The sequence below is a fragment of the Bufo bufo genome, chromosome 7 (genome assembly GCF_905171765.1).
Source record: "Bufo bufo chromosome 7, aBufBuf1.1, whole genome shotgun sequence".
In the NCBI taxonomy this organism is placed as follows: Eukaryota; Metazoa; Chordata; class Amphibia; order Anura; family Bufonidae; genus Bufo; species Bufo bufo.
The window spans coordinates 85,077,642-85,090,500 of NC_053395.1; the positions used below are offsets into that span (position 1 = coordinate 85,077,642).

Sequence of the window (12,859 nt, forward strand, 5' to 3'; positions counted from 1 at the left end):
CGTCAAAAGAGATATGTAAATGAACTGGACCTTACTGACAAAGCAATTCATTTTATTGTTGCCTTCAACAATTGCCTTCATTGAGCTCTAACTTTTTTATATTTCTGTCGATGCAGCCGTATGAGGGCTTTTTTTTGCAGGACAAGTTGTAGTTTTTAATGGCATCATTTTGGGTACACAACTTAGTGATTAACTTTTATTAACTCTCGATGGGGGAGGGATGGAAAAAAACAGCAATACTGTCACTAAGTTATTAGTACATTATTTCATTAGTTCATGTCTCCATTAATAACATAACTTTATTCTTAGGTCAGTAGGATTAGTGATACCAAATACATATAGTTTTTTAAAATTATATGATAATTATGTAGTACAGGTGGGTATGGACGTGGTGATACCAAATATGTGAAGATTTCATTTTTGCAATTTTTTCCATTGAAAAGCTTTTTTTCCCAGTGCATTTTTTAAACTTGGAGATATTTTTTATTGTAATAAAACTTTTTTTCAACTTTTTTAACAATTTACTAGTCCCAAATGATCTTTTGTTTGCTTCTAAAATACATTGCACTGCTTCTGCTGTCAGTAATCAGAGGGCTGCATCAGGAATACACTGCAAGCACGCCTAGATCCCAAGCTGCCATGCGAGGAGAACGACACCCCGTGACCGAGAACAGGGGACAGGGGGAGCACATTCACATCATAATTACAACGAAACATACTTAATAATAATACCGACACCCAGGACCCCCACCAATCAGCTGTTTGAGAAGGCGTCAACGCTCCTATGAGCACCACAGCCTTCTCAGTGCTTACCAAGCGTCATACATGTGTAGTGTCTGTGCTTCGTATCCCACTCAGCCCAATTCACTTCTATGGAGCTGAGCTGCTCCTAGGCCACGTGGCTATGAGAAGGCCGCGGCACTACTGCGAGAGGTGGTGCCTTTTCAAACAGCTGATTGGCGAGGGACCTGGGTGTCAGACCCCCCACAATCAGATACTAATGGTCTATCCTGAGGACAGGCCATCAGTATTAAAGTCTCGGATGTATCTTTTGCCGGGCGTTAACAAAATAAACATATCATGGTCTAGGTGAGTTTAATCCCAAATGATATGTCCTGCCCTCAGGAGCCCACAATGCTCTGTGCAGTGTTAACTATCCTAGCTATATCGCTCCTATTTTCCATAGCAGAATTACCATTAAATCCTGAGATGAAAACCTAGCTTTCTTCATATTCCCCAAAAAAAAATGCTCAGGTCTTCTGTAATATAAAGCCCCAAAAACCTCAAATCAGTCACTCTTTCTACTTCCGCTCCATCTATATAGAGAGTGGGGGGCGTCTTCCTAAATTGTGACCGCTTTTGTTTTTGTTATATTGAGGACCAAATTGCTCTCTGAACACTTCCTGACTATCCCTGTAATAACTCTCATCATTCCCTGATATCAATCCTATCACTGCAGTGTCATCAGCAAATTTCATTATAGTGTCTGATGAGTAAGGAAATTCAAAATCCAGAAACAAAGACTAGTCTCTAAGCCAAGTTTCCCAACTAACTTCTGAGGTATTATAGTATTAAAAGCAGAACTATAATCAATAAATAACGCACTGGCATATGGATTTGGTTTTTCTACATGTGATAGGACAGAATGGAGTTCAATCAAAAGTGCATCCTCCATTGATCTATTGCTCTTATAAGCAAACGGTATTCCCATCACAGACAATGGGGGCATATCGCAGCAGGTAGAGTTTTGGCTGGAGGACCCTGGGTTTCCTGGGGTCTGGCCACCACCAAGCGCTGCTCCCCGCTGTCCCCATACAAGTGAATATGAGCGCACCGCATTTTCGGAGGCCCCATAGAAATGAATGGAGGGCAGCTGCACATGCGCAGTGCGCCCTCCACTACTTTTCCCTCTCCGTTCTCCGTGTAGATGCAGGTCCCAGAGGTGCGGGACCCGCACCTATCAGACAATGGTGGCATAGCAATATATTCCCCCATTGTCTGTGATGGCAAAACCCCTTTACCCAATCCAACCGGAATACTGGCTTTAATATGGGGAAGGACAAGTCTCTCAAAACATTAGGGTTAAGGGGTTAAACGGGCCAGTTAGAGCAGGAGCCTGGCTCTCGTGTAAGAGCCAAGACCCATGCAATGCTTAGACTAGACTGACTAGTCTAAGGCCCCGTAGTGACTGCCATAATAAGGCATACTGGTGGTAACTAAGGGATTAAACCAGTCATACTGCCAGATAGGGCTGTTCATGGTTACCTAAATGAGCCCTTTCCTTCTGCAAACGGTATTACAGCTGCAGAAAAATTCTTATTTTTAGTTATATGTTAACGTGGTGCTTGGAGCACTATGGGGCTATCCTAGCCCCTCAGAGAACTGCCTCAACTCTGCATTTCCCTGTTGCTACTCCCCCTCCCAGTGAGACTGACAGGGCCAGGCATCCTTAGGCCCCTTTCACACGGGTGAGTTTTCAGCGCGGGTGCAATGCGTGAGGTGAACGCATTGCACCCGCACTGAATCAGGACCCTTTCACTTCTATGGTGCTGTGCACATGAGGGCTGATTTTCACGCATCACTTGTGCGTTACGTGAAATACGCAACATGCTCTATATTGTGCGTTTTCCACGCAACGCAGGCCCCATAGAAGTGAATGGGGCTGCGTGAAAATCGCAAGCAAGTGTGGATGCGGTGCAATTTTCATGCATGGTTGCTAAGATGATAAGATGACAGTCTATTCACTGTATTATTTTCCCTTATAACATGGTTATAAGGGAAAATAATAGCATTCTTTAATACAGAATGCTTAGTAGAAGGTCAATTGAGGGTTAAAAAATAAAAAAATTAACTCACCCCCTCCTCTTGATCGCGTAGTTGCCGATCTCTTCTTACTTCTTTAATCATGAGCTGCCAGCTAAAGGACCTGTGGTGACGTCACATCACATGGTCCAATCACATGGTCCATCACTGTGGTGATGGACCATGTGATTGGACCATGTGATGAGCTCAGTGACGTCACCACAGGTCCTTTGACAGGTCCTGAAGAAAGAACAGGAGACCAGCAGCTACGCGATCAATTGGAGGAGGTGAGCTAATAAAAAAAAAATTTTAACCCTCAATTGACCTTGTACTAAGCATTCTGTATTAAAGAATGCTATTATTTTCCCTTATAACCGTGTTATAAGGGAAAATAATTACATCTACACAACACCGAACCCAAACCTGAACTTCTGTGAAGAAGTTCGGGTCTGGGTACCACATTCAGTTTTTTATCACGTGCGTGCAAAACGCATTGCACCTGCGCAATAAAAACTGAACAACGGAACGCAATCAAAACTGACTGCAATTGCATGCCACCTACTCGCGCGGGTTTGCCGCAATGCGCCCGGGACGCATCCGGACCTAATCCAGACACGCTCGTCTGCAAGGGGCCTTTCACACGGGCGTTGCGGATTGGGGCCGGATGCGTTCAGTGAAACTCGCACCACTTTGCAAGTAAGTTCAGTTAATTTTGTCTGCGATTGCGTTCAGTTGTTCCCGCGCGGGTGCAATGCGTTTTGATGCGTTTTTCACGCGCATGATAAAAAACTGAAGGTTTACAAACAACATCTCTTAGCAACCATCAGTGAAAAACGCATCGCACCCGCACTTGCTTGCGGATGCAATGCGTTTTTCACGCAGCCCCATTCACTTTTATGGGGCCATGGCTGCGTGAAAAACGCAGAATATAGAACATGCTGCGATTTTTACGCAACGCAGAACAGATGCGTGAAAAACAACGCTCATGTACACAGACCCATTGAAATGAATGGGTCTGGATTCAGTGCGGGTGCTATGCGTTCACGTCACGCATTGCACCCACACGGAAAACTCGCTTGTGTGAAAGGGACCTAACTGTTCTGATGCCAGGCCCTGCAATCTAATGCCTGTGCCAGCAGCCATACCACTGGTGCATGTGCAGTGAAGATCTCAGCACTGATGACCACAAGTGATCTTTGCTGCCTTGGCACATGGCATAGTCCAAAATCAGGAAAGAGAGAAAATAGGGAAAGAAGGGGGAAAAGGGGGAAGTATTGGACATCTAATCCCATCAAAGAAATGACCGACCCTGTCATAGAGGACTGGATCTATCTGAGCAGGAGCCGCTGCCAAGGTGAGTACTTACTGTTTTTTTTAAATTAACATTTAGGGGGCACAGACAGGGCATATCTACTATCAGGTGGGGACAATAAGGACATAACTACTCTGAAGGGAGCACAGAGAGGGCATTACTACTGTGAAGGGGGCACAGGGAGAGAGAAGTACTATTGTGAAGGGGCACAGAGGGGGCATTACTACTGTGAAGGGACAGAGAGAGGGAAATACTACTGTGAAGGGGCATAACAACTGTTATGGGCACAAAGTGGGTATATCTACTGTGAGGGGGGCACAATTAGGGCATAACTACTCTGACGGGGGCACGGAGAGGGCAAAACTACTGTGAGGGGGAACAATGAAGGGATAACGACTGTTTGGGGGGCAAAATGTTGGGATAACTACTGTGAGAGGGCATAATGTGGGCATAACTATCGTCGGGGGGGGGACCAATGTGGGCATTACTACTTTGAGGGGGCACACTGTGGGCATAAGTACTGTGAGGGGGAAACTGAAGGCATAACAACTGTGAGGGGAAAACTGAAGGCATAACAACTGTGAGGGAGGCACAATGTGGGCATTACTACTGTGAAGGGGCACACTGTGGGCATAACTACTGTGAGGGGGCACAATGTTTGAAAGTGGGGGATGGGGGGAGGGTGCCAGAGAAAGGACCCGACCCGGGTTCCAAAAACCTTAGGTATGCCACAGGACATAGGTAACCACCGGGATTAACTCCATCACAGGAAATAAAGCAGTTGTTAAAACTCGATTTACACACAAGACTGATATACGGAGAATTGACAGACTTACCTGAGTTGTTATAGTGTATGCTCCAAGTTCTCGCAGAGAAAGGTCTCACGGGGCAAGGAATTATGAATGAAAAGGCAAACACTACGGTAAGGCAAAGAAACAGTGCGCCAAAAAACACAGCAGTGCGAATCTTGGACAAACGTGAAAGGCCGCTCTGCTTTTTAATGCACACATCATTTTCTCCACTGGGGTCATTATTGTTCTCTAGAGCCTTCCCTTCATTGTTTTTTAATGGGTGGTCTTCTCCATCCGTATCCTTGTTGTTCATGGTAGTGGCACGAGGCACAACTGTCTGGGAAGAGAGAGATTAATTATCATAAAATCCTAAACTTTTTCATTTTAAAATGCTTAATTAAATAGATTTAGCAGAATCTGAACATCCGCTGCCAACACGGCCTGTGGTGAAGGTGGCAGCATGACATGTCAGGCAGCAACACAATGGTCTGTGCCCCTCTGTAACAGTCAGTGGTGGACATCTCTGCCGCAGCTTTCTCAATTGAATGGGTCCGCAATCCGGAAGGAGGTTTCTCTCCGTGCCTCACCGCAAAAAAAGTTTAATGGGTCTGCATCCGTCTGCGGCAAGTTCTTGGATGGTGCCCATACATTGGGAAGCTCGAATTGCAGCCCCCAATACACGGAACGGCCGGCATGAGGCCTAATTGTGGTGTCTCTTCTCCGAGAAGTATTAGGTTAGGTTCACATACAGCATTTTGGGCACAGGTTTCAGAGTGGATTCGGTGACAAAAATAACAGGCCCAAACCGTCTCTTCGGGAGGCTGCGCCGCTCTTCTTGCGACTCAGGGTTTTTGCAGTGCGTTTTTTCAAGACTTTAACAAGAATGTACAGGTCCATTCTTGGCGCAGGTGTTGGCCATTCAATGGCGCTAAACCTAGAAAGGGTCCACTTAAAAACCATGCCACAAACCACAGTGCAGCGGTTTCTGCCATGGGATATGCAGAGGATAGTTGTTAGCACCCGATGATGTGACCCAGAAAATGCAGATGCTGCTTCTTAGAGACTTTTCATTAGGTTTACCGGCCAAGCTGAGGACAGAGCCCTGATCAGATTGGACAGGCCCATACACATCAGAACGAATGTCACCAGTACAACCAGAAAAGACAAGTGGGGAGAATAATTCATCTTCTGGAGAAAAATCCTGAATAGCCAACACCTTGCAGGATGTGCAGAATATCTGAGTATGGCTGATGATCATGGGGCAGAGAGATAATGAAGCAGTGGTAATGGGAATCACAGGCCTCTCCCAATTCTCCTAGTGGTGTAGGGCTCTCTACCGTCGGACCACTGAGGGACCCTTACAGCGTTTAGGATCCACTCCCGAGCTGATGTGGGCCATGGCTGCGGCTAGTGATTACCTCCAGCAGCGTTTACAGTCAAGACAGTAGCAGAAAGTGGAGCGCGGCAGGGACACTTCTGCTGTCGGGGGATCGGTTCCAACTTTCATTTTCCAAAGCTACTTTGGAAAATGAAAGGATCAATCTGCCTGATTGCTATGGGCTAGAGTTGAGCGAACACCTGGATGTTCGGGTTCGAGATGTTCGGCCGAACTTCCCGGAAATGTTCGGGTTCGGGATCCGAACCCGACCCGAACTTCGTCCTGAACCCCATTGAAGTCAATGGGGACCTGAACTTTTCGGCACTAAAAAGGCTGTAAAACAGCCCAGGAAAGGGCTAGAGGGCTGCAAAAGGTAGTTAAATCCCCTGCAAACAAATGTGGACAGGGAAATGAATTAAAATAAAAATAAAATAAATAAAAATTAACCAATATCAATTGGAGAGAGGTCCCATAGCAGAGAATTAGGCTTCATGTCATAGCAGAGAATCAGGCTTCACGTCACCCAAAACTGGAACAGGCCACTGTCAGATATCTAGGCCCAGGCACCCAGACAGAGGAGAGAGGTCCCATAACATAGAATCTGGCTTCATGTCAGCAGAGAATCAGTCTTCATGTCATAGCAGAGAATCAGGCTTCACGTCACCCAAAACTGGAACAGGCCACTGTCACACATTTAGGCCCCGGCACCCAGACAGAGGAGAGAGGTCCCATAGCAGAGATTCAGGCTTCATGTCAGCAGAGAATCAGTCTTCATGTCACCCACCACTGGAACAGGCCATTGTCAGATATTTAGGCCCAAGCACCCAAGCAGAGGAGAGAGGTCCCATAGCAGAGAATCTGGCTTCATGTCATAGCAGAGAATCAGGCTTCACGTCACCCAACATTGGAACAGTCCATTGTCATATAATTTAGGCCCTGTCACCCAGACAGAGGAGACGTTCATTCAACTTTGGGTCCCATAACAGAGATTCAGGCTTCATGTCAGCAGAGAATCAGTCTTCATGTCATAGCAGAGAATCAGGCTTCACGTCACCCACCACTGGAACAGGCCACTGTCAGATATTTTTAGGCCCCGGCACCCAGACAGAGGAGAGGTTCATTCAACTTTGGGTTGCCCCGCAATATAATGGTAAAATGAAAATAAAAATAGGATTGAATGAGGAAGTGCCCTGGAGTACAATAATATATGGTTAAGGGGAGGTAGTTAATGTCTAATCTGCACAAGGGATGGACAGGTCCTGTGGGATCCATGCCTGGTTCATTTTTATGAACGTCAGCTTGTCCACATTGGCTGTAGACAGGCGGCTGCGTTTGTCTGTAATGACGCCCCCTGCCGTGCTGAATACACGTTCAGACAAAACGCTGGCCGCCGGGCAGGCCAGCACCTCCAAGGCATAAAAAGCTAGCTCTGGCCACGTGGACAATTTGGAGACCCAGAAGTTGAATGGGGCCGAACCATCAGTCAGTACGTGGAGGGGTGTGCACAGGTACTGTTCCACCAGGTTAGTGAAATGTTGCCTCCTGCTAACACGTTCCGTATCAGGTGGTGGTGCAGTTAGCTGTGGCGTGGTGACAAAACTTTTCCACATCTCTGCCATGCTAACCCTGCCCTCAGAGGAGCTGGCCGTGACACAGCTGCGTTGGCGACCTCTTGCTCCTCCTCTGCCTTCGCCTTGGGCTTCCACTTGTTCCCTTGTGACATTTGGGAATGCTCTCAGTAGCGCGTCTACCAACGTGCGCTTGTACTCGCGCATCTTCCTATCACGCTCCAGTGCAGGAAGTAAGGTGGGCACATTGTCTTTGTACCGTGGATCCAGCAGGGTGGCAACCCAGTAGTCCGCACACGTTAAAATGTGGGCAACTCTGCTGTCGTTGCGCAGGCACTGCAGCATGTAGTCGCTCATGTGTGCCAGGCTGCCCAGAGGTAAGGACAAGCTGTCCTCTGTGGGAGGCGTATCGTCATCGTCCTGCGTTTCCCCCCAGTCACGCACCAGTGATGGGCCCGAGCTGCGTTGGGTGCCACCCCGCTGTGAACATGCTTCATCCTCATCCTCCTCCACCAGTAGTGGGCCCTGTCTGGCCACATTTGTACCTGGCCTCTGCTGTTGCAAAAAAACTCCCTCTGAGTCACTTCGAAGAGACTGGCCTGAAAGTGCTATAAATGACCCCTCTTCCCCCTGGGCCACCTCCTCTTCCATCATCGCCCTAAGTGTTTTCTCAAGGAGACATAGAAGTGGTATTGTAACGCTGATAACGGCGTCATCGCCACTGGCCATGTTGGTGGAGTACTCGAAACAGCGCAACAGGGCACACAGGTCTCGCATGGAGGCCCAGTCATTGGTGGTGAAGTGGGTCTGATCCGCAGTGCGACTGACCCGTGCGTGGTGCAGCTGAAACTCCACTATGGCCTGCTGCTGCTCCCACAGTCTGTCCAGCATGTGCAAGGTGGAGTTCCACCTGGTGGGCACGTCGCATATGAGGCGGTGAGCGGGAAGGCCGAAGTTACGCTGTAGCGCAGACAGGCGAGCAGCGGCAGGGTGTGAACGCCGGAAGCGCGAACAGACGGCCCGCACTTTATGCAGCAGCTCTGACATGTCGGGGTAGTTGCGAATGAACTTCTGCACCACCAAATTCAGCACATGCGCCAGGCAAGGGATGTGCGTCAAAACGGCTAGTCCCAGAGCTGCAACGAGATTTCACCCATTATCGCACACCACCAGGCCGGGCTTGAGGCTCACCGGCAGCAACCACTCGTCGGTCTGTTGTTCTATACCCCCCCACAACTCCTGTGCGGTGTGGGGCCTGTCCCCCAAACATATGAGTTTCAGAACGGCCTGCTGACGTTTACCCCGGGCTGTGCTGAAGTTGGTGGTGAAGGTGTGTGGCTGACTGGATGAGCAGGTGGAAGAAGAGGAGGAGGAAGCTGAGTAGGAGGAGGAGGAGACAGGAGGCAAAGAATGTTGCCCTGCGATCCTTGGCGGCGGAAGGACGTGCGCCAAACAGCTCTCCGCCTGGGGCCCAGCCGCCACTACATTTACCCAGTGTGCAGTTAGGGAGATATAGCGTCCCTGGCCATGCTTACTGGTCCACGTATCTGTGGTTAGGTGGACCTTGCCACAGATGGCGTTGCGCAGTGCACACTTGATTTTATCGGATACTTGGTTGTGCAGGGAAGGCACGGCTCTCTTGGAGAAGTAGTGGCGGCTGGGAACAACATACTGTGGGACAGCAAGCGACATGAGCTGTTTGAAGCTGTCTGTGTCCACCAGCCTAAATGACAGCATTTCATAGGCCAGTAGTTTAGAAATGCTGGCATTCAGGGCCAGGGATCGAGGGTGGCTAGGTGAGAATTTACGCTTTCTCTCAAATGTTTGTGAGATGGAGAGCTGAACGCTGCCGTGTGACATGGTTGAGATGCTTGGTGACGCAGGTGGTGGTGTTGGTGGTACATCCCATGTTTGCTGGGCGGCAGGTGCCAACGTTCCTCCAGAGGCGGAGGAAGAGGCCGAGGCGGCGGCAGCAGCAGAAGAGGCCGAGGCGGCAGCAACAGAAGAGGCAGCAGGGGGAGCCTGAGTGACTTCCTTGTTTTTAAGGTGTTTACTCCACTGCAGTTCATGCTTTGCATGCAGGTGCCTGGTCATGCAGGTTGTGCTAAGGTTCAGAACGTTAATGCCTCGCTTCAGGCTCTGATGGCACAGCGTGCAAACCACTCGGGTCTTGTCGTCAGCAAATTGTTTGAAGAAGTGCCATGCCAGGGAACTCCTTGAAGCTGCCTTTGGGGTGCTCGGTACCAGATGGCGGCGGTCAGTAGCAGGCGGAGTCTCTTGGCGGCGGGTGTTCTGCTTTTGCCCACTGCTCCCTCTTTTGCTACGCTGTTGGCTCGGTCTCACCACTGCCTCTTCCTCCGAACTGTGAAAGTCAGTGGCACGACCTTCATTCCATGTGGGGTCTAGGACCTCATCGTCCCCTGCATCGTCTTCCACCCAGTCTTGATCCCTGACCTCCTGTTCAGTCTGCACACTGCAGAAAGACGCAGCAGTTGGCACCTGTGTTTCGTCATCATCAGAGACGTGCTGAGGTGGTATTCCCTGGTCCTCATCATCAGGAAACATAAGTGGTTGTGCGTTAGTGCATTCTATCTCTTCCACCGCTGGGGAAGGGCTAGGTGGATGCCCTTGGGAAACCCTGCCAGCAGAGTCTTCAAACAGCATAAGAGACTGCTGCATAACTTGAGGCTCAGACAGTTTCCCTGGTATGCATGGGGGTGATGTGACAGACTGATGGGCTTGGTTTTCATGCGCCATCTGTGCGCTTTCTGCAGAAGACTGGGTGGGAGATAATGTGAACGTGCTGGATCCACTGTCGGCCACCAAATTGACTAATGCCTGTACCTGCTCAGGCCTTACCATCCTTAAAACGGCATTGGGCCCCACCAAATATCCCTGCAAATTCTGGCGGCTACTGGGACCTGAGGTAGTTGGTTCACTAGGACGTGTGGCTGTGGCAGAACGGCCACGTCCTCTCCCAGCACCAGAGGGTCCACTAACACCACCACGACCATGTCCACGTCCGCATCCCTTACTAGATGTTTTCCTCATTGTTCCCGTTCACCACAATAAAAAAAATATTATTTGGCCCAATGTATTGAATTCAAATTCAGGCCTTTTTTTTACAGACACCTAACACTATCTGGCTATCTATTTAAGTACCGTATTACACTAATACAGGCACAGCAGTAATGACAGATTTAGCTGAATATAAATGTGAGGCCTATTTTTTAGGCGCTGGGTGACAGGTATACGTTTAATCACAGAATTAGACTTGGAATTGCACAGTAGCGTGTGTGTGAAGTTATTGAGAATGACCCTATCAGCACCTTGAATCTAATATACCCTTTTAGGGATAGATTTAAAGGGACTCTGTCACCACTTTCTAACCCCCCCTTTTAAAAGTATTGTTATCTCCATGGCGCCCCTGTGATTACAAAGGTGTTGTTAGAAGATAAATTCGCCGTCTCCTTTTGATAAAAAGAGCTTTTATCTAACCTGTCAATCTTCTTGATAAGGTGCCCAGGGCGTTTCTGTTGGTCTCAAGCTGCCGCCCGCCGCCGCCGCCGTTGGTGCCCAGCTCCTCCCCTGATGCTTTCAGCGCCGCCTGAATGTAATGAAATCCGCCTCCGGCTCTCGCTCAGTGCCCCCTCCTCCTTTTCAAAGATCCCGCGCGTGCGCACAGGCCTGTGCCTGATGCGCCCGTGCGGACATTTACAATCAGCCTCATTGAGCGAAGTGCGCATGCGCGCACTTCGCTCAACCTCCTCATCAGACGAGCACTGCAGCCAGCCACTCAGAGCCTGCGGCTCTATACAGCGCTTGGCAGGCTCTGAGTGGCTGGCTGCAGTGCTCGTCTGATGATGAGGTTGAGCGAAGTGCGCGCATGCGCACTTCGCTCAATGAGGCTGATTGTAAATGTCCGCACGGGCGCATCAGGCACAGGCCTGTGCGCACGCGCGGGATCTTTGAAAAGGAGGAGGGGGCACTGAGCGAGAGCCGGAGGCGTATTTCATTACATTCAGGCGGCGCTGAAAGCATCAGGGGAGGAGCTGGGCACCAACGGCGGCGGCGGCGGGCGGCAGCTTGAGACCAACAGAAACGCCCTGGGCACCTTATCAAGAAGATTGACAGGTTAGATAAAAGCTCTTTTTATCAAAAGGAGACGGCGAATTTATCTTCTAACAACACCTTTGTAATCACAGGGGCGCCATGGAGATAACAATACTTTTAAAAGGGGGGGTTAGAAAGTGGTGACAGAGTCCCTTTAAAGTAGGCCTGATACAGCAGAAACCACTAATTTAGGAAATTGCTAGGTTGGGAATTGTATTTCAACCCAGAACAAAAACTGTGCTTTGACGGACACTAAATAACTTGACCAGCTACAGCAATAGCCACAGATTGAGCTGAATATAAATTTGAGGCCTATTTTCCTGACAGGAATATATTGGCAAAAGTCTCAGCTTTTAATATCTGCATTTATGACTAGCCAGTATAGTCAGTGGCATATCCGTTTGGTGCATTTTTTCTGTGATTTACTTGTATAGAGCCAGGAACTGGACAGCAGTTTATTAATCCCCATTCACTTCCCTGGTCACAAAGAGGGACATTTAAGGACACTGTACTTGTCTGCAGCCGCAGTACCTGAGGAGCCCAGCCACAATCTGGGGGCACTGCACCACAACACTTCCTGTCATTCTAGCCGGTGCTCTGAACAAGTTACTAGGAGAGACAAAGTGCAGTAAGACTACAACTCCCAGCATGGCCTGACTAGCCATGTCTAGGAGTATCGAGGGCATAACCCACACGGTGTTCACACAGCATATGATATCAGAGCGGGTCCCCAGGACTGCCGTCTCCTGTCACATCAGCACCACACTGCGGCCATGCTGAGCTCACCCTTCCTTGTAGACACCTTACATCCACCGTCACACGGACAAGGCTGCGAAGGCGGAACAAATGTTCATGGTATCTTTTGCTGCACGGGCGCAGAAGAGGCTGGGACCAC

At 49.1% G+C, this 12,859-nt stretch overlaps 1 protein-coding gene across 2 annotated transcripts in view; it reads right to left on the minus strand.

Annotated features, from left to right (window-relative positions):
* The window catches only part of FAM234A (family with sequence similarity 234 member A), a 64,830-nt gene extending 51,972 nt beyond the window's left edge, over positions 1–12,858 (minus strand). The window contains exons 1-2 of one of the 2 annotated variants that reach the window (XM_040441302.1): positions 12,751–12,858; positions 4,951–5,242 (exon numbers count right to left, since the gene is read on the minus strand). In XM_040441302.1, the coding sequence (XP_040297236.1) occupies positions 4,951–5,218 (268 nt within the window). In that variant the 5' untranslated portion in view covers positions 5,219–5,242; positions 12,751–12,858. The remainder of the gene's footprint in view (positions 1–4,950; positions 5,243–12,750) is intronic. The other variant, XM_040441304.1, reaches the window with a different exon arrangement.
* Position 12,859: the final 1 nt, after the last annotated feature.